Source organism: Momordica charantia, assembly GCF_013281855.1.
Source record: "Momordica charantia cultivar OHB3-1 chromosome 2 unlocalized genomic scaffold, Mcharantia_2.0 BLBB01000002.1, whole genome shotgun sequence".
Classification (NCBI taxonomy): Eukaryota; Viridiplantae; Streptophyta; class Magnoliopsida; order Cucurbitales; family Cucurbitaceae; genus Momordica; species Momordica charantia.
In genome coordinates, this window is record NW_028275160.1 from 12,718,755 (window position 1) to 12,741,439 (window position 22,685).

The window sequence follows — 22,685 nt, forward strand, 5'->3', positions numbered from 1 at the left end:
GATTTCATTTTTCCAGATCTTTCAGCATAGTGTGTAAGTCGATGTTTTCAATATTCCCCAAAATATCCGCCAGTAGCACGTTTAGTTGTGTGTACTGGTCGAACTTCCACAATCACCATCATGAACCTTTATTGTTTGATCCTGCTACTGGTAATTGCCATAACCTTGTTTCCTTTGCTCACGATGTTTACTCGGATAATTTTTCTTTGGTTGCGAATTATGGCTCCGAGCTTTCGCATATTTTGAAGTGGTAGTCTGATGCATGAGTTGTTTGGCTTTGAGCACGTTTTCAGCATGCATATATTTCCTGGTGCGTTATATGGCCTCGCCATATGTTCTGCTGATTGTAAGGTATATGATTGAGCCAGGTCCAGATTGTTTACGGCGGACATGAACGTAGGCCTTGCTATTTCATCTGAACAGTTTGACACTTTTATTTTTTCTGCCATAAAGTGCCCGAAGAACTCGCGTAACGCCTCACCCTTTTCCTAGCAAATGATTGGCATATGTGTATCTGGTTTTTTCCTTTCATGCTGTGTGGAGAACTGGTTAATGAAAACTTTTCTAAACTGCCTCCATGAGGCGATGTAATTCGGCCTCAATACCATGACCTATCCTGGCCTTTTAGTGTTACCGAGAAAGGCCGACACTTCATTTAATCATTCGCTGCGTTCAACTCCCATAAGCACTTCATACAACTTAATATGATCAATTGGATTTGCTGATCCATTATACGACTTCATGTTTGGTTTTTCATTTTTTGAGGTATATGGTGAGCCATTATTGGCACTGTGAATGGTGGGTCTTCTTTTCCGCCCAGTTTAACCTAGGTTGCATCCTTTGGATTGCAACTTTGTCGTAAAGCTTCAAAATCGTTTTGTAGCTTACTGATTGCTTCTTTCATTGTGTCAGGAACCTCTGGTACATTGACCATAGCCTGATGAGTGGATGTGGTCGCTTGTGTTGTCGTCTGCCTCGGCGCAAGAAATTTGACTGTACTCCACTAGCAGGAGTAGATCCCAAACTTTGTGTCAATGTAGTTTATTGCTCTGCTTGTTGATCCATGTTGCGCTCATTCAAAGTGTGTCGCAGATCCGGAATCTCTGAAGTAACATGCACATGGAGACCCTCTTGGAGATCTATTGTAGTCATTCTCCAGGGTCCTAAGTTAAGTCATTCGACGGTCGGTATCCATTGTCGTATACCGCTGGCACTTTCCCCTTCTGATGGCATAGGTTACTTACCCCGCGCTAGATCTCTCGGGACTGGAGAATCGACTGACACATCTTCACCTATATATCTTGGTTGGGCTCTGACAGATGGCTCTAGGGTGCGTCATTATTGGCACTATGAATGGTGCGTCTTCTCTTCCGCCCAGTTTAACCTAGGCTGCATCCTTTGGATTGCAACTTTGTCGTAAAGCTTTAAAATCGTTTTGTAGCTTACTGATTGCTTCTTTCATTGTGTCAGGAACCTCTGGTACATCGACCATAGCCTGATGAGTGGATGTGGTCGCTTGTGTCCTACTACTCGTAAACGATCTTTGAGACATGTTATGATTTGCCATTGTCGATTAAAGCAAAGTACTCTAAAAACTTAATACTGATACAAAGACAGGAACTTATCGTTCCCACAGACGGTGTCAATTGTTCGTACCAAAAAAATTTCGATAGTCACAATAGTTCTTCGAGAACACTTTAAGATACGATCCTATCTAAAAAGAGTTAGCACTCCGAAGATTTTGTTTGTACAAGATAGGAGAAAAAGTAATTATGCTCCAAGAATCAATATCGCATACCTTCATCCTTCACCTCCAAGAATATTTATAGAGTTTCACAAGCAATCGTTGGTGTCAAAAGATTTTAAATTTTAATATATGGTTTTGTCTCCTGATATTTAGGTAACTGTACACGTAATGGAGGAATGTTAGTTTCGATGTTGGAAATTCAAAGTATCAAGACCAATTCGGTGAGCGGGCGCCCAGTTCGGCTTCTTTTGAACTAGTACTACCTACAAGCGCACTCTTCACACGCGTACTTTTATTCAAGCGACAATTCGATGATGTGTGGTTAAATTATTGATTAATCAATAGCCCCCTACTTCGGGGAAACTCAAGAGACTCAATTCGGTTTTCCCAAAGTAGTTACTAGTTCGGAGGTGAAATCCAGCTATGTCATCAGAAGCTAACTTCCCCTCCATTTGAGCATCTTAGGCAAAGCATTTCCTCCTCAATCGTTTTGCTTCAGGATAGCTTGGTCGATTTCGTCGCTTTCTCACTGTTAGGTAACTTTCTACCTAGATTAAATTGAATTTCCTCCGCTTCTTTTCTCCATAGTTGTCTAGGGTTAAGTCTTATGATCCTAGTACCCATAGACCCTCTACTTCCCAAGGTCCCCCTCAAGAAGATTTGCCAACAAAAAGTCGAAAGTCCAGCCATCATAAGCGAAGTCAATCTTTGGAGAATAGTGAAGACAATTTTGACTTCACCCATTCAAATTGCCCTGAAGAGTTATTAGGAATCCTTAGGTATATATTTTAAAGTTTTTGTTCGCAGCCTCACCCATCTCCCTGAATCCTACCTTCCCTCCCCCCTCCATCCCACCTCCCACGCCGTCCCACCCTCCATCCTATCTCCCACCTTCCCTCCATTCCACCTCCCTTCCCTTCATCTTCATCCTCTGTCTCGCATCTTCTCCCCCATATTCTTCCCCCTTCTTCTCCTCTCGCTTCTTCGCTCACTTCTTCTCCTTCCCCCTTCATCTCCCTCATCTCTCGATTTTCAAATCCTTCGTCTCCCTCCCCCTTCTTTGCTAGTTTTTTTCTCTTTCTGTAGTCATTCGGCCTTCTCTACCATCCTCCCCATATGTGCAGTTTTTTCTTTTTTTCTGTAATCACTCGGCTTCTTCTGCCTACCTATCGTCGCTTGCTGCATCTCTTCCTCTCTCTCCCTCTTTGTCTCTCTCCTGTCCCTCATCTCCTTCCTCTAAAAATTTCAACCCGACAACCCAACCCAACCCGACCCGAAAAGGTCAGGTCAGGTTGGGTTGCAAAAGTGATTACGGGTTTTTTGGGTAGCAGAGCAAACCAACCCGAAAATTCGGGTTGGACTAAAAAATCTCTCTAACTCGACCCAACCCAATCTGTGAACACCCCTAATATGTCGTCGAAAACTCTTTTGTAGGCGTTGGATCCAGTCGAATTGGCGGACGATCTGTGTGGGGAAGTTATGGGATTTGAATAGGACAGAATTTGGGAAATAAAATCGAATAAGGTTTTGACGAGGGACTTAAAGAAAATGAGGATGAAGAGTTTTGGCCAGAAATTGAAGGAAATGATTCAATAGACCTTGAGAGATATTAACATTCATGAGGTTTCATCTCAAAATCAATTGGCAAGGAGAGGAGTATCCAATTTCCATTATAAATAATTGTTAGGTCCCTTATCTTATCGATGTGAAATCCTTAACATGCCCCTCAAGATGGTGCCTCTTTTGGGTTCACCAATCTTGGGTCGGATCCCATTTTTAGACCGTGTGTTCGTTTGAGCTTTTAGGCTCTGATACCATATTAATATTCATGGGGTTTCATCTCAAAATCAATTGACAATGTGAGAAGTAACACATAACTATTATAAATCTATGTAAGATCCCTTCTATTGATATTGATTTCCATCCCACAAGTGGGAGGGAGTGTTGAGAATCCATATAAATGAATTAAATTTACCCAACCCATAACTTAAGCTTTTGGGTTGAGTGGTGGTTTATTCATCTTAAATATGGTATCAGAGCGAGAAGTCTTGTGTTCGAACCCCTGCATTGTTGTTAAAATTTACCCAACCTATCAACTTAAGCTTTTGGGTGGCCATGGAAAAAGTGAAATAATAAAAAGTCGTTAAGACCTCAATCCGTCGATGCTGTTTGAGCCACTTTCTGCCACTCTGATGCTGCCATTAGAATCGCCATCCGACGCTATCGTTTGACTCACCGTACACTGCAGTCGTGTAGTCTTTGCTGTCGCCGCCGTTCGAGTCTGCTTCCGCCATTATCCGCGCGACTCCTTTATTCTAGATTCGGTAAGAGTTTGATTAATTTTGAATGATTAATTTTCTGCTTTGTTGTTAATTTCTTGAGTGGCTTTCCTAGTTTTGTTTTTGTATGATATCATGAAGTGAAATATAATAGAAAAGCAAGATGGAAGATGATTTATATATATTTGATATGACATGGCCTACACAAAACAACTCTCAATCAAAAAGACCAAAAAAAACAATTCTTAATATTATTCAAAGTATTAGAAACTCATGCATTACAAAATACATATATATACACAGTAGGGAGCTTGAGGAGAAAAGGGAAAAGTAAATGCTGTATTGCTGGGAGAAATAAGGAAATAAAAGTAAAAGATAGGAAAGGAATTTACATCAATAAGAAGGAATTTACACTAACGGAACTTTTCTTTAATTATGGGTATTATGCCAACCATAACGAAACTCTAAGGTGGGTGTGAATATATGGTATCCAAAGAACCAAAAACTGATTTGAGTAGAGCCGACAACACAACTAGTAGGCTAAGAAATCTGAGCCGTTCCCCTTAATTAGAGGTGCTGTGGTGCAAGCATAGTGAATTTCATCGTCTGATGAAGCCCAACAGCTGAAGTCTCTATTCAGAGAGAAGAGGACCAAAGTTTACACACTACCCAACCAGTGGAAGGTAACAACGGGATTCACAGGCTCAACTAAAATACAACTCACATTCTCCTAATCTTTCCGATGTGGGTGAGCCGTCCATATTTCTTTTCTTTTATTTTATTTGCGCACCAACTTAAGTTAATCACCAATTACTTTTGATTATTATTTATTGTAGATCCAGAAAATGGCAAAGCTTTTCAGCCTTCTTTTTTATTTTATTATTATTAAACAAATGTGATTTAAACTTGCATGAATGCAATTCAGCATATTTTGTTTCTGGAAGACCATTCGAAGTTTGCCATTTTTTCTGTGTGAGAACTAATTATATCTTCATGCTTCCTTATGCAGCAAGCATCATTGGGCTGTCCCTTCCCAGTAAAAATTGGATCCATAAATTATCTTTTAAGGTATAAAGATGGTTGCACATTTTACTTTATATTTAATAAAATAAATTGTGTTACCAAACTGTTTTGCAGTTCTGTTGCCTCGATAACATCGACTTAAATAGTCTGAATCTTCACAAGATGTAGATAGATTGAGGGCGTATTTGGGAGTGTTAATATAATAGAAACGTGGGGCAAAGATCCCTTCTCCCCACATTTTTACAAAAACGTTGGCAGAAAATCACTTATCCTTACGTTTTACAAAAAACGTTAGGAAAAGTAATCTTATACCAACGTTTTTAAAAACGTTGGCAAGAGATCAATTATCCCTACATTTTACTAAAAACATTCGGAAAAGTAATCTTATCCCAACGCTTTTATTAAAACGTTGGACAAAGATCCCTTCTCCCCACGTTTTTGTAAAAAACGTTGGCAAAAAATCACTTATCCCCACGTTTTATTAAAAACGTTGGGAAAAGTAACATTCTCCCACTGTTTTTGTAAAAACGTTGGCAGAAGATCACTTATCCCCACGTTTTTAGTAAAACGTATGGATAATTGATCTCTTGCCAACGTTTTTACCAAAATTTTGGTATAAGATTAATTTTCCAAACGTTTTTTGTAAAACGTGTGGATAAGTGATTTTTTGCCAACGTTTTTCCTAAAGGCAATAGGATAATAGTAAAACGTTTTGCCAACGTTAAACAAAAAGACAAAAAGTTTCTCCCAAAGAAAATACCTATCTTTGGCACTTAAGAATAGGTCACATTAATCTCAATAGGATAGAAAGGTTGGATAAGAGTGGTCTTCTAAGCGAGTTAGAATACGACTCTTTACAACCATGTCAATCTTGTCTTGAAGGCAAGATGACTAAAAGAGACCTTTTACTGTAAAATGTTATAGCGCCAAAGAGCCCTTAGAACTTATACATTCAGACCTTTATGGTCCGATGAATATTAAAGCTAGAACAGGGTATGAATACTTCATCTATTTTATACATGATTATTCAATGTATGGTTATCTATACCTAATGCAACACAAGTCTGAAGCCCTTGAAAAGTTTAAGGAGTACAAGACCGAAGTTGAAAATCAATTAAGTAAAACCATTAAAACACTTCGATCTGATCGGGGTGGAGAGTATATTTGAGATTCCAGGACTATATGATCGAACATGGAATCACATCCCAACTCTCAACCCCTGGTACACCTCAACAAAACGATGTGTCAGAAAGGAGAAACAAAACCCTGTTAGACACGGTTCGATCAATGATGAGCTATGCTCAGTTGCCTAACTCGTTTTGGGGTTACGCAGTGGAGATTGCAGTTTGTATTTTGAACGTAGTTCCATCGAATAGTGTTTCTGAAACACACTTTGAACTATGGAAGGGTCGTAAAGCTAGTTTATGGCACTTCCATATTTGGGGAGGTCCGGCACACGTGCTCGTGACTAACCCAAAGAAATTGGAGCATCGTTCAAATGTATGTCTATTCATAAGTTACCCTAAACAGACGATGGGTGGTCTCTTCTTCGATCTACAAGAAAACAGAGTGTTTGTATCTACAACCGCCACTTTCTTATAAGAAGACCACGTTCGAATCATAAACCACGAAGTAAGGTAGTGATAAACAAGATTTCGGAAGAGACTACAAACACGTCAACAAAAGTTGTTGATCAAGCTGGCACATCAACAAGAGTTGTTGATGAAGCCATCACATCACGTCAATCACATCTACCTCAAGAATTAAGGGTGCCTCGACGTAGTGGGAGGATGGTGTCAGAACCCGACCTATACGTGGGTTTAACTGAAACCCAGATTGTCATACCCGATGACGGTGTCGAGGATCCATTAACCTATAAATAGGCAATGGAATATGTGGACAAGGACAAATGGGTCAAAGCCATGAACCTGAAAATGGAGTCTATGTACTTCAATTTCGTTTGGGAACTTGTAGACCAACCTGATGGGGTAAGACCCATAGGGTTCAAATGGATCTACAAGAGAAAACGAGATGTCGAAGGAAAAGTACAGACCTATAAGACGAGACTTGTGGCGAAAAGCTACACACAAAGGGAAGGGGTGGACCATGAAGAAACCTTCTCCCATATAGCTATGCTCAAGTCCATAAGAATACTTTTGTCCATTGCCACATATTATGACTATGAGATTTGGCAAATGGACGTCAATGTTGCCTTTCTGAATGGCAACCTTGAAGAAAGTATTTATACGTCTCAACTTGAAGGGTTCATAGCACAAGGTCAAAAGCAAAAGGTTTGCAAGCTTAAACAGTCCATATATGGATTGAAACAAGCATCTCAATGTTAGAACATAAGGTTTGATACTGCGATCAAATCTTATGGTTTTGACCAAAACGTTGATGAGTCTTGTGTATACAAGAAGATCGTCAACAACACAATAGCCTTTTTAGTATTGTATGTGGATGATATCTTACTTATTGGGAAGGATGTAGGATACCTCACTGACATAAAGAAGGGCTAGCTACTGAGTTCCAAATGAAAGATTTGGGAGAAACTCAGTATGTTCTTGGCATCCAAATTCTAAGGGATCGCAAGAACAAAACTCTAGTCCTGTCTCAAGCAACTTATATCGACAAGATGCTTGTTCGATATTCGATGCAGAATTCTAGGAAAGGCTTATTGCCTTTCAGGTATGGAATTCATCTGTCTAAGGAACAATGTTCTAAGATGTTTCAAGAAGTTGGGGATATGAGATGCATACCCTATGCTTCAGCAGTGGACAGCCTGATGTATGTTATGTTGTGCACTAGGCCTGACATTTGCTATGCAATAGGGATGGTCAGTAGTTATCAATCCAACCAAGAATATGATCACTAGACTGCTGTTAAGGGAATCCTAAAATATCTTAGGAGAACGAGGGACTACAAGTTCGTGTATGGCTCTAAGGATTTGATCCTTATAGGATACACTAACTCTGACTTCCAAACAGACAAGGATTCAAGAAAATCCACGTCGAGGTCAGTGTTCACTCTTCATGAACTTGCTCATCACACATTATTGTGAAAGTAATGGTGTTGTGGCAAATTCTAAAGAACCTCGAAGTCACAAGAGAGGCAAGCACATAGAAAGGAAGTATCACTTAATACGAGAGATAGTGCAACGAGGGGATGTAATCGTCACAAAGATCACTCGGATCACAACATTACTGATCTTTTTACGAAGGCACTCATGACTAAAGTGTCTGAGGGCCATCTAGAAAGTCTAGGTCTACGAGCATTGTACAATTAGTCTAGCGCAAGTGAGAGAAATGAAATGGGTATAGTGTATGTCCTAGTTTATTGTATTTGTCCCTTTGCTTTATGATTACACCCCACTCGATTTTAGTTCAAGTGGGAGTTTGTTGGGTGTGTTGCTCTAAACTCGTAGTTTGTAATTATGTAAAAACAAATCTATATTCAATAAAGTTGTGGTTTCATATTCAATAAATTTGTTGTTGAGTTTATAACATAGCATTGTCTAAATCCCACTATTGTCGTTTCTATTATAGATAAAAGTTTCTCTCTAATATATATTTCCAATTTTCTAACTTTTTAAAAACAGAAAACTAAAAATAGTTATCAAATAAATTTGGTTTTCTGTTTTTTAAAAGGAAAAAAACAAAAACCAGTTATGAAACATATATGGTTTTTATTTTTAAAAACTGAAAACTAAAACCAAAAAACATAAATGGTTATCAAACGAGTCCTTAGCTTTAGCTAACTAACTTAATACAATCAGAAATTACCAAAATGGGCTTAAGTGATAAATCTAAGAGATAATACCTTAGATGAGCTGTTTTACAAACTTATTTTCACAAATGTCTAAAGTTTTCCAATTTTACACTTTTAGATGTCTGGATTTATAAATTTTTATTAATGCCAATTTTACCCTTATTTGTAGCATTTATATTTATTGTTGTTAGTTTTTTTTATTTAAATGTAAAAGATTTAAATCTCTAATTTGGTTTTCTAAATCTTTAATTATTGTGGGTCGAAATGATTTATTTCTTAATCCCTTAATTTACTCATTGATATATTATATTAAATTCTTAACATATATTATACTAATTATCTTTTTGTATTTAATTTTAAGGGATTAAGAGATTATGGAAATAATCAATTCAAATCATAATACTTTTCGATTGTGTGTACGTCAGCACTTATGAGTCAGTTATAAACTATATACTTTTATATCCCAATAGACGATACAAATATATATAAACTATATCAGGTTATTGAATTCTTATAACTAAAGCAGAATCATCTACCCACTTTGGTAGATATTCGTAGATATAAACTGTATCCAGCTATAAACAACAAATGTTGATTTCATGATAAAAGAATCGACCAACTAAAATAATCAATCTCACATAAACTTATGAACTATAAACTAATATACTGTTATGGAGTGTTCTATATCATGGGATCTCTTTTAGCTTTTTTTTTCTTTTTTTTCACGCCTCTTTTATTAGTTAAGCCATTTTTGTAATTTAAAACTCAAAATAGACTAGTTATGTACTTATCGGTAATGTTATGGAGTGCTCTATATCATGGGATCTCTTTTAGCTTTTTTTTTCTTTTTTTTTCACGCCTCTTTTATTAGTTAAGCCATTTTTGTAATTTAAAACTCAAAATAGACTAGTTATGGATCGGTAAATCTAATTACAAGTATAAATCTAATTACAAGTATAAAAAACTGGTTTGATTATTTGGGTTCAGTTAGAAAGAAGAAGACTATGTACTTATCGGTAAATCTAATTACAAGTATGAGAAACTGGTTTAAGAGAAAAAAACTGGTTTGAGTAGAGCCGACAACACAACTAGTAGGCTAAGAAATCTGAGCCGTTCCCCTTAATTAGAGGTGCTGTGGTGCAAGCATAGTGAATTTCATCGTCTGATGAAGCCCAACAGCTGAAGCCTCTATTCAGAGAGAAGAGGACCAAAGTTTACACACTACTCAACCAGTAGAAGGTAACAACGGCATTGACAGGCTCAACTAAAATACAACTCACATTCTTCTAATGTTTCCGATGTGGGTGAGCCGTCCATATTTCTTTTCTTTTATTTTGTTAATCACCAATTACTTTTGATAATTATTTATTGTAGATCGAGAAAATGGCAAAGCTTTTCAGCCTTCTTTTTTATTTTATTATTATTAAACAAGTAGGATTTAAATTCCATTGATGCAATTGAGCATATTTTGTTTTTCTCTGCCAAAGCTGAGTCCTTTGTGCTATGGTCTATTATTTTGTTGGGTTTGGTCTTTAGCTTCAGTTTTTGGGACATGGTGAAGGTGATAAATTAAGGTATAAGGTAAGGAATGGTTGAAAAGAATGCGAAAAGTAGCATCTCACTGCTATGGAATTAGATAAAAATTCAGTGTGCTACTGCCATAAATTGTTGACCTGTTGTCTCCTATTAGTGCAGGAATATTGAAGCTCATTTCGTGTTGCTGAGATGGAACCGTGAGGTTTATTGGTACTGCTGCGTTGGTAAATTTTGTTGACTGGATGCACAAGGTTGACTGATTTTTGACAATATTGTCATAGTTAAAAGATTTTACGGTCATAAAATTACATTACAATAATTTAAATTGTCACTGTACTGTTTTCGTCATTGTCAAAAATGTTCATTATTAAATGTTTTTTTAAATAGTCATCATAAATATTTTCGTGAGATTTATAAATATTGTTAAAATACATTTCAGGACAATTATAAATTGACATTATTAAGTTTTCACAATGCTTAAAAAATATCATTATTAAATGTTCAATGACATTTTTAAATAATCGTTATATATATTTTTGTGACGTATATAAAACATTGTTAAAATGCATTTCGTGATAGTTATAAACTGTGCTCGTTAAGTTTTTTTTACTAGGGAGCAAAATTTTTGTCACTTTCGGTGACAATTATAAACTGGAATCAAATGAATTATTTGTTACATTTTTTAATTGTGATAGAAGATTTATTGGTGATAAATTATAATTGTCATTGTAATGGCATTAAAGACAATTTTTCGAATTCTCGTTTTCCGTGATGTCTTAATTGATGATAGTTATGAACTGTTATGAATTATGTTAATGATAGTTTTTAACTCTAATTGAAGCTCATATTTGTAGCAGTGGCATTGTATTAAATGGAAGATGAAGATTTAACCAAACAATCTCGAATACAAGTACCAAGTCCACTCACTTATATTATAAAGTTATTTTATAATTGAAAAAAAAACTAATTTTAACATTATTTTAGTTCTAAAATTTAATGCATGGACATAATACAGAAAAATAAACAAATAAATAAATCGATAAAATTAAAAAAAATATCACTAACATGGACAAGTGGCGGATAGCTGAGCTGGAAGCTGAGGTTGATCAGGCGCGAGCTGAGGAGGAGGTGGAGGTCGATAGGTCCAAAGCTCTGATCGCCCAGGCCCACGCCGACCTACAGAATGCTAGAGGACGAGCCGACACTGCGGAGAAAGGTTGGAGGGAAGCTCAGCAGAATTTGTCGAGCTGGGCCTACTTGGAAAAGAAGATTAAAGAATTCTCCGAATTCGACGGCTTGGAGCACGAGATGGAGGACAAGGGCTTCTTCTATGCTATTGACAGGCTCAAGACCACTTGCTCGGAGGAAGCTATCGCCGCTGCCGAGGAGGAGTATGAGGTCGTCTAGGCCGATTGTCCTGCTACTGCCGGCGAGGGAGTAGGGACAAATGCCGTCGCTGCTGGAGTCGAGACTACGGGCGCCGTCGTAGGAGCCAGCAGGCCTGCCGACCCTCCACAGGATTAGCTCGTCCCTTCCTTCCTTCCGTTGATCTTTCTCTCTGTTTTTTTTTTTGAAAAATTAAATGGATGACTCAACAAGTATCTCAACTGGTACTGTTCTTGGTAGGTCGGTTTCTTAGGCCAAGGCTAAACGAGCCAATGCATCGGCGTTGGAGTGTTCTGACCTCGGCACCTGTCGAATCACATAATCTTCAAACTGGGCGAGGAGCCCTTGAGTCTTGGCCAGATACCTTTCCATACGAGTATCCTTCACTTGGTATTCCTCGGTTACCTGGTTGACGATCAGTTGGGAGTCGCTGAGGATCAAGAGACGCTTCACGCACATCCCCCTTGCGACCTTCAGACCATTTATCAAGGCTTCGTTGTTCGAAGCTCGGAAACTGAACCGGAGCGCGTACTCAAACCGAAGGTCACCTGGGCCGAGGAGCAGCATGCCTGCCCCACAACCCTTCTCATTGGACGAACCATCCACGTAAAGTGTCGACTGGTCGCGGACGTCACCCCCTTGTCTTGGCGGGGTCAGCTCGGCAACAAAGTCTGCGGCGGCCTGACCCTTCAGCGCTGTTCTAGGCTCGAAGGCGATGCCATGCTCACTGAGCTCTAGGGCCCACTTCATTAGCCGACCTGACGTGTCGGGCTTGTAGAAAATTTGCCTCAAAGGAAAGTTTGTTGGAACGATTATCTTGTGCGCCTGGAAGTATGGTCGTAAACGTCGCACCGAGGTCACCAGTGCCAGAGCCAGTTTCTCAATACAGGGGTAATGTAATGACCCCAATTTTTATATGTCATTAATAATATAATATTGAGATAATTACTCATAAAACATAATTTCGTTAAAATAAAATAAGATAAAAACTTATATTTTCATCTAAAAGTGAAAACGATAACTTAATAAAACTTAATTTATAAATCTTTAGCAGCGGAACACAAAGTTATTATCCTTAAATAAAACAAGTAAAAATGTGGTATAGTCATAATTAAAAGTATAGATTATAAATAAAATTCAACTATGTCTCATATCTCCTCCTCGTCAATGCCCAGGTCATCCTCGACGTTATTCTCGTCAACTATATAACTATCTGTAAAAAAAATTGAAACAACATGGTATGAGTATAAAAAAATACTCAGTAAGTAGTTCCCATTCATAAGGAACCTTTCATGCTCAAACACACACATCATGCTTATATGCATGCATACCTCAACCTAACATATAAACCAAGAACAACTTAACTTAAGATACTTGTGCTTGCTAGCATAAACTTACATATCTAAATCCTTAATTTGGCGCCATGCTATGCAGAAATAACCCATACCATAACCGTCAATTCCGCATGTAATATTTATAGGGAAATTACCTCCCATAAATACCATTAACATGAACTAATTTGTTTCCTAGGGCCCAGACTTTAGCAGAAACCATACATGTCATATGATACATCTAACTGCATAACATAACTGCTTAATTTGGGTATTTCATGCATAACATTAATCTTATCTAAATCCATGACACATAGGACTATTAACTTCACTACGAATGCAATGCATCACACATTATGTCATGCTTTACCTAAACATGATTTGCTATTAAACATACTTAAAATGACATGAGAAAGCCATAGAATCATAACATGATTTGTAATACATAAAATTTAACCACAATCACTATTCAATAACAAAATATATTTAAGCAACATGAATAACATAATTCAATAACAAAACAATGCAACACATAACATAATTCACTTACAATCAAACAATAATACAACAAAACATACAAGGCGATAACTTATGATAGAATCCACTTACCTGAACTTCGTAAACTAAAGGAAATTCCTTAAAGCTTCCTAATAACAATTAACACAACTAAAATTAGGACTCAATTACCTAAGCTAAGCTTTCTCCAATAAGTTCTCATAACTAGATATGTTCACTATTCTACTAGTAGAAATCCCTTAATAATTAACCTAGTCCATAATAATCATATATAAATTTGTGAAAAGTAATTTTAAATCTTCATATTAGCCTCTGATTTATATACTATAATATCGATAAAAATAATTTACTGATTTTGCAAATTTACAAAAAAATTAGAGAAAACACATAGCACTAGTTTTCACAATTTTAAACCGTAGGTAAAACTAATCATAAAAATCAATTTTAATGCATTCAAATACATTTTAGGTTAGTTTAAAGGTGCTGGTCATGGTGTCAAAAATTGAGAATTAACAATCCAAAATTTGATACTAAACAAGCTAAAACTATGAAAATAACATAAACCGTTAAAACCCGTTCTGAAGCAATTTTATGAACATTTTTAGGACCTTTTAAATTCAGATTTTCAGATCTCAAATCAACAAAAATAAGGCCTAAACAGTACCTATTTTATCTTAATAATGAACCCTTAAAATAATTTACACAAGGAAGAATGATGCTTACCGTTGGTGCGTTTTCCTCTCTACCGTAAAGAATAAAAAGAGAAAATTTCCAGCAACTAAGAGAGCTCGAAATGATGATGGAAACCTTAGAAAATGGATATGAACATGCTTAGGTTCTATAAAAATTATTAGGAAAAATTTACTTACAAAACTAGACTAAAAGAAACCGTTCTTACCGAAAAGACAAAACCGCAATGAACGATCCTTGAAGGGACTTGGAAAAGCAACCACAACTCCTCTAAGGTGTGGTTTAAACCATAGGATAGATGATTGAGAGGAAATTTTCAGATTTGTTTAGAAATGTTTTTGGAGGAAAATGAATGAAACAAACATAGGTAACTTAAGGAGAATGGATTGGAAGATGAAACAAACATGAATCTTGGAAGATGGAACAAACTTCTTATCTCTCCTCATGCATGGCCAATTACTTAAATGAGATTGTTAGTGTTTTTTGGTCTTCCTAACTAACTTAATTACTACATGTGTCTCTTGGGTGGAAGGTGGGTTATATTGCCTAATCATGGTTAGTGGAAGGTGAGTTATATTGCCTAATTATGGTTATGAGTTAAGTAAAACTTTCTATATTCTCCCAATTAAGTTAATTTAATTAAGGTAGAAAAATAAAGAGTAAAACAAAGGTAATATGGGGCTTTACTTGGTTAATTACCTTAAAATAAAACTTTGGATAAAATGTATGAAACTTTATAAATACTCAAATAATGCTACCATTACAATTACCATATTTCACAACATTTATCTAATTACTAAAGTAGTATTGTTCATTTTGTTACTTAAATACAATTATAATCTCGCTAATCTTATTAATCGCATATTTATTTTCTATTAACATACATAATTAATTAAACATTGATAAGATGAATCACTAAATTTTGTTGTAAATTTCTTTTTAATAAGTAAATAAAATTAACTTGAGCTTAATTAGTTAGAGTATTAGAAGCCTACAATTATTAACTAGGATTGATTAAAGTTTATTGGCATAAAGCTAATTAGATTTGATTAGCTTACCTAAAAAAAACAATAATAATATAAAGTCATGAAAATACCTTTATAGGTAATGCGGGGCATTACAGGTAACGAGCCTCGACCTCGGTCATCGACTTGCTCGTGTAGTACAGAAGACTCTGCCGCCCTTCTGCTTCCCGTACTAGGACCGAGCTCACTGCGTTTTCCAACACGGCTCAGTACAGGTAGAGAACGTCGCCAAGCAGTGGCTTGGACAGCAACGGGGCCGTGCTGAGGTATTGCTTCAACTGCTGCAGTGCTGCTTCGCAATCGTCGGTCCATTTGAACCGCCCCTTTTTCCTTAGCGTTTGGAAGAAAGGGTGGCATTTGTCAATGGAGCGAGATACAAAGCGATTCAGAGCTGCCAGACGACCATTCAACCTCTGTAGTTGCTTGTCCTGATTGGCTTCGATTCCACGCTCGTGGACCATGAACCCGAGGAATTTTCCCGACGAGACCCCAAAGGCGCACTTGCTCGGGTTGAGCTTCATTTGATACTTCCGAAGTACGTTGAAGGCCTTTGACAGGTCGGCTAAATGCGAGCTCGTCTGCTTGCTCTTCACCAACATGTCCTCCACATACAGCTCCATGTTGTGTCTGATCTGCTTGGCGAACATCATGTTGACCATCCGCTGGTAGGTTGCCCCGATGTTCTTCAGACCAAAAGGCATGATGTTGTAGCAATACAACCCTTGGTTGGAACGAACGTAGTGTGCTCTTGGTCGGGTGCATGCATCTGAATCTGGTTGTACCCGGAGTAGGCGTCCATGTAGGAGAGTAGCTCGTGACCTACTGTTGCGTCGACGAGCTAATCTATCCGAGGTAGGGGAAAACTGTCTTTCAGACACGCCTTATTGAGGCTCGTAAAGTCGATACAAACACGCCACTTGCCATTAGACTTTTGAACTAAAACAACATTAGATAACCACGCGGGGTAGTGAACTTCTCGTATGAAATTAGCTCGTAGCAACTGCTCGACTTCTTTACAAATTACATTACTTCGCTCAGCGTCGACAGGCCGACGTTTTTGCCTCACAGGCCTATAGTTAGGATCTACATTAAGCCTATGCACCATTATACTTGGGTCGATGTCTGGCTTGTCGTCATGAGACCATGTGAACATGTCGAAATTTGCCCTCAGAAAATTGACGAGCTCTTTCTTCACCTCGGCCCCCCTGCCTATGCTGACCTGCTTATCTGGTCCCATCAAGGGGACAAGTTCTAGCTTTTCTGCTGGGGTGCCGCGGCTGGGCTCTGCCTCATTGGTACATGGTGGCACAGTTGCTTCTAGCTCCATGATTGCCGCGCAAGTGGCGGTCCCTTTCATCGCAGTTGTGTAGCATTCTCTCGATGTTTTTTGCTCTCCTCGAACTGTTGCGACTCTAGTCGGGGTCGGATACTTCAACTCTGTGACTTTGGTCACGTGCTGATCTCCTTCGCCGACGGTGACAGGGAGCGAGATACATCCTTCCGCGCTAACTAACTCTCCTGCGAAGCCGACCAAAGGTGTTGGGTTGCGCTTCAAGTGTCTTCTTTCCCACCCTAGAGCCGTGTAGGTCGAGAAAGATAATATATTAGTCGACGTTCCACCGTCGACAAGAGTTCTTCTGACCTTCACATGGTCTATCAGTGGGTGATTACTAGAGCATCGTTATGAGGCATATGTACCCCTTCGCTGTCCTACTCGTCAAATAAGATCGACATCATGGGCTCCTTGGGGTACGAGGTACAAACCTCATGCGCTGCTTCTTGAGCTAGAGCCTTTCTTTTCTGCCCTGACTTTCCCCCGCTCGGACCCCCATGAATGGTGTTTATAACAGCAGGACGATCTTCCTTTCGTCTGGGCGGCGGTGACCTTTCTCGCTTATCCTCCCGAGCTGATCCTTTTGGCTCAGCTCTTTCTCTGCTGTCGACGTACTTCTTCAAATAACTCTCCGGATCAGATCCTCGACCTGCTCCTTCAAATGGAAGCAACGAGAAGTGTCGTGGCCGTGATCCTTATGGAATCGACAGTAGAGTCGCTTGTCTCACTTCCCTGAATGTCGGCGGAGCTTTTTTGGGGCTACGAACAGCGCTTCCAAGTCGGTGTCCTCAGCTGCCGCGTAGATCTTCGCGATTGAGGCGTTCAACAGAGTGAACCTGTCGAACTTCGGCCCTCGACGGTCTGAAGGGGCTCTCTCGTTGTGGCGCCTCTATTCTCATCGGCCCGTCAAGACGAGCTCCGATCATTACCGCGTTGCTTCTGGGAGGAGGGGACTTCTGGTCCCGACCTTTACCGCGGCTACTCCGCCTGGCTCCGTTGGCCTTCCACAGCTCCAGGCCATCAATGTACTGGCGAGCTCGGGCGAGCATCTCGTTCAGCGAGGCCGACAGACGGCTTTCGAACTCTATCGTTAGATTTCTATCGTTCAACCCAGTGGTGAAGTACATCATGGCGATGTCGTCGGTACAACTCACCACCTTGACGTGCTCGTCCATGAACCGAGTGATGTACTCCGTCAGGGATTCATTATCCCGTTGCTTCACTGTTCCGAGGTGCGAGTGGGGCAACTTCAACAACTGCCGAGCTGAGAATTGATTGATGAACAACCTTCTCAGCTGTTGATAACTGTCGATGGACCGGGGCTTCAACTGTCGGTACCATAACATCACCGAGCCCTCTAGAGCTATTTGAAATACTCGGCACTGCATGGCGTCGCTTGCAGCCAAAAAATCCATCTTCCCTTCGAACACCTCAACATACGAGATTGGATCCCCGGACCCGTCATAGGAGCTCATGACTGGAGCCTTGAACCTCGGCGGGATAGGCGCATCTAGGATTGCTTGGGAGGAAGGTGGCTCCTCTTGCTCGACCACACGATGCAGATCTACGGGCCTGCATTACCCCTTGAGATATTCTATCTCCTTCTGAAATTGGTCCCGGAGGAGGTCCACCTCTGATCGAAATGAGTGATCGCCCTGGGAGGACCTCTCTCGATCGTCGACCTCCAGGCTCGTCTCCCGCCGTAAGTCGACCTGGTGCTCCTGATCTTAGGGCGCCACCCCTCGTCATCTTGGTGGCCCCTCACATTGGCCCTAACGGGCGTTGTAGTTACCAACTGACGCCTGAAGGGTCCGGATTGGTCGGACCCTCGGGTGTTGGTCTTCCACCCAGTCGTCCTGCTGAGGATGGCTGCACACTTGTGCTACCAAGGCACCGCCCCTCTCCAAGTGTTGTGGCCTTCGCGAGGGTGCTCCAGCTCGGGCCTCCCTGCAAGGTCGGAACTGATACTCCGTTCTTTGGGTCAATGCATCTGCCCCTTTCCGCGGGCGGGATCTCTAGAGACAGAAGAGTCGGACACCTCGTTGCCCCTCTCGATTGCTTCAAGTCGCGCCTTGACTTCTGTAAGCTCTGCGATTACGTTAGCTACCATGACGGGGTCCACGCCCGCGTCGACGCTTTCCCGGGAATACTTGTGTTCCCCCAGATGCGGAGATGAGGAACACGGGGCGGCAACCTGTTCCTCTGAGACTGTAGCGCGGCAACTGTTCTGAGGCGAGGTGGAAGTCCCGGGTCGCTATGGGATCGGACGTGGCGGGTCAACCTCAATTCACCTTGACAACCTTCGCCTGAGGTTGTCGCTTGATGACAGGAGCCCTGACCACCTGATAGTATGTAAGGCGAAGGTGAGGATGGGCATGGGAGGTGGCAGCATCCCTCATCGGGGAGCGGATCGACAAAGTTGAGATCGTGACTGCTGGGAGCAGGTTTGGGCCATTAGCTCATATTGTAAAAAGCGAGACTGACTTCCAAGTATGTCGTCCCCACAGACGGTGCCAAATATTTGAGCCCAAGATTGCTGAGATCGGATAGGTAGTAGATCGGAACGTACAGGATGAGCTATTGGCTGCCATCCAACACCTTCCCGGAGTACTCACGAGACCTGCAAAACAAAGTTAGCACTCCGACGAGCAAGTTAGTTCTAGTCCAAGCTAACTTGCCGATTTTATCTAGGATTGCGTACCTTGCATTTAAGGCAAGGGTTTCCATTTATAGAAACTGGGCCCAATAGGAACTCTGACACACCCTAAAAATAAGGCGTGTTGTCGGGTTCGAAAGAGACAACGTTACGGACTTCGCTCAAGGTCGGCTCGGCTTCTCAGGTCCTACCCTGACTGCCGACCTAAGCGTTTTGTAGTCTATTCCTATATTTCGCTTGTGCGTTAATTCAACTCACCTCTTCGAGTATGACGCGTGGCAGGCCAGAATTCGTACCCAACAAATATAATGAAATTTCAAGGAATAAAACTTTAATAAGTTATGAAAGTCCCATGAAGAAATTCGTGCTAATTTCATAGTGATTTGGATGAAAGAAAAAAATCTTTTTCTATTTCTAAATAACAAAAATATTAGGTATCAAGTTTCAGTGCAACCACAGCAACAGAAGCTTGACTTAGTCAATCCAACATATTAGAAGTAATCCACTAGTTTTACAAAAATAAAAACAGAGAAGCTTCACTAAAAAAATATAAGGGAGAAACTGAAAAAATAAATAACAAAAATATGAGGACGTTGAGAGGCTTACCGACTCTGATGACCACCAATGACGGGTGAGAACGGAGGGGGCTGGTTTAACGTGGATCGAAAAATTGGAGGGGGTTCAAAGCTGATTGAAAAATCGCTGGGGTGTGCAGACTCGTTCCAAGAGGTCTAAAATTCGGAGAGGACGATTTTGGGAGGGTTTACAGCAATCGAAAAACGGAGGGGGAGAGTTAGAGAGGAGCTTTTCCGATGATCACCAGAGACAGATGAAGGGGCCGGTTCAACGTCGATCGAAAAATCGGAGAGGGAGAAGATGCAAAAAAAAAGGGAAATTGACCCTAAAAAAGTTTTTGAAATTCTTAAATGACCCACCTCTCAGAATGTACTTATTTGTCTCACTTTAAGCATTAATGATGTGTCAGAGAAGATGCAAGGACCATAATGCCCTTTTAATTATAAGACATGACCGCTGGAAAAAACTTCAGCCAACGTCATATTAATTCTCGCTTGGAAATCATTTAATTCACAACAACCATCGTATCACTACATACTTTTAAGTTTTACCCAACCAATCTGTACATTCCATTACTGCCCTTAATTTTGCTGCTTTCGATTTCTTCTTAAGATTGGACTACACTTGAAAAGCAGTTTTGTTGTTTTGTTTTGTTTTGTTTTGCTTTTGAAAGAGGTTGTCATTTTTAAATTTAATTTCGTATTTCGGCATGATTCTATGAAGGCTGACTATAAACCTCGAGCGGGAGTTATGGTTTCCCGACCGAGTTTCATAAGAAACGATGAACCTCGAGCGGGGTTTCATAGGTTTTGCCCAAGGTCAACGGTTAGTGATAGAAAAAGTTAATGCAACCTCGAGGTTTCTAACTCTCTATCATTTTTCTCGAGTTCGACCTCAGGCGAGGTTCAGCCCGAGGTATTTGAAAGAGGCTAAACCTCGAGCGACGTTTGGAAGAAACTTCAAACCTCGCTCGATGTTTCTAAGCTTCTGGAAAAGTCCTCAGTTTCAACCTCGAGTGAGAGGTAGTGCGAATGGTTTTATTTTTTGAACAATGGTAGAACTGTAATTTCGCTACATTTTAAAATTAATTAAATATTCAAGTTGGTCATTTGGGGCCTTGGGCACATTTTGAGGGGTGGGTCATTTGAACATTCCACAAACTTTTGAAGCTCATTTGAGTCAATTTCCCAAAAAAATATTGGGAGAGAAATATGTTTTGTCGTGGGGGAGAGGGAGGGGACAAAAGTTAGGGCTGGAAATTTTTTGGGCTTGACGAAAATAATTTTGTTAGGCTGGGTCAAAATCCCGACAAAATTAATGTTTCATCGAGAATTTTTGGGCCTGACGAAAATAATTTGGTCGAGTTGAGTTAGTTTTCCGACGAAACTAAATAATTCGTCGTCGAATATTTATACCCAACGAAATCAATTTTTGTCGGGACATGTCATTTTCCTCTATAATTCTTCGCGGAATATTTAACCCTGCCGGTTTTATTTTTGTCGGACTTTTAATCCCAACGAAAATAAAACCGTCAGCAAATATTGGATCGAGAAAACCCTTAATTCTTGGAGTGATGGTAGAATTAATAATTTTGAAGAAAAGAGATTGTATAATTAATTTTTCAAAATCACCATCAAAGTGATCCCTTAATTATCAATTTAAATTGATTTTAAACTTCTATAAAATCAATTTTTTTATTTGCCAAACATGATCTTAATATGCAATACAAACATTTTCCTTTCAAGTACAAGAGACTTGACTAGGTACGTTTCTATTAAATCGTGTTTTTTCCGACTTATAACTTTGTATCGTTAGACTTATCATTTATCATCTTTTTTTTTTTGTCCATAAATCAGCATTAACCTCTGTTGGGAAATTAACGGTCTTGTATAATTTTCCCTTGACATAAAATATTCACACACAACCACAATATGTAAATAAGGAAGAAAACTGTAAATATTAAGAAAATGACACATCAAAATTATACTGGTTCACCGCTAGAGGCGACGTCCAGTCTTCCACTAAGATGAGGTAATTCACTAATAATCGTTTAAGGATTGGATACAAGACTCTCCCAAAAAATATCTCGTATAGATCCCAACAAAAGTCACATAGCTTATAAGTATTTTACACAATTAATATTTAGGTATAGGAATGAAAAACACAATAGATCAAGATACAATTACCCCAATAAAGATGATTTTGATCTCTCCCAATGTCTCTGCCAATACTCGAGCCACTGCCACAAAAACTGCCGTAAAAAAACCCCAATTCTACTGCCCCTAAAATTTTAGGGCTACTCCGCACAAAACATAGAACTCATATATATATATATAATATTGTGAAACCTAAAAATAAAGGTTTTGGCCCATTATTTGTTTTCACTCTTTAATTTTATTTATTTATTTTATTTTGTATCCAAAAATCCCAACAACCTCACTTGTGTGAACGTTTTCGGTGTTTGAGGTTATTGTTATTAGAGTAGGCCTATCTACAAAATGCAGAGTACTTTGTTATTTGTGTAAATCTTGGAGCCACAATTATTTGCATATTTGCAAAAGAACACGTTGCTTTACTCTATCCTTTCCATACAATTTTTAAAACATTTTAAGAGACGTAAGTGTATGATAAATGACAATTATTTCATTTTCATCGTTTCTCATTTTCAAGAAACGATTTCTAAACCACGTAGAAATTTTAGATACAACAAAATCAAGTTTTTGTTTCTTGTTCCCGTTTTAAATTTTCCAATTTTTTCTAACACATTAATAAAAATATTATTTTGATAAATATTAAAAATAAATATAAGATAAAAAAAT

At 39.3% G+C, this 22,685-nt stretch overlaps 1 protein-coding gene and 1 long non-coding RNA gene across 3 annotated transcripts; both read right to left on the reverse strand.

The window, feature by feature from the left end:
• Positions 1-11,988: 11,988 nt before the first annotated feature.
• Positions 11,989-12,489, reverse strand: LOC148212837 (uncharacterized). The gene has a single exon (XM_088120387.1). It carries the CDS (start codon positions 12,487-12,489, stop codon positions 11,989-11,991), a length of 501 nt encoding a protein of 166 aa, XP_087976513.1.
• A 272-nt stretch (positions 12,490-12,761) lies between these two features.
• LOC148212838 (uncharacterized) lies at positions 12,762-14,699 on the reverse strand. 2 transcript variants are annotated; one of them, XR_015789409.1, is made up of 4 exons: positions 14,485-14,699; positions 14,310-14,393; positions 13,680-13,717; positions 12,762-12,952 (listed from the first exon to the last, which is right to left on the reverse strand). It is a non-coding gene; the product is annotated as an uncharacterized LOC148212838 (long non-coding RNA). The 2 variants fall into 2 exon arrangements; XR_015789410.1 differs by lacking the exon at positions 13,680-13,717.
• Between the last annotated feature and the right edge of the window lie 7,986 nt (positions 14,700-22,685).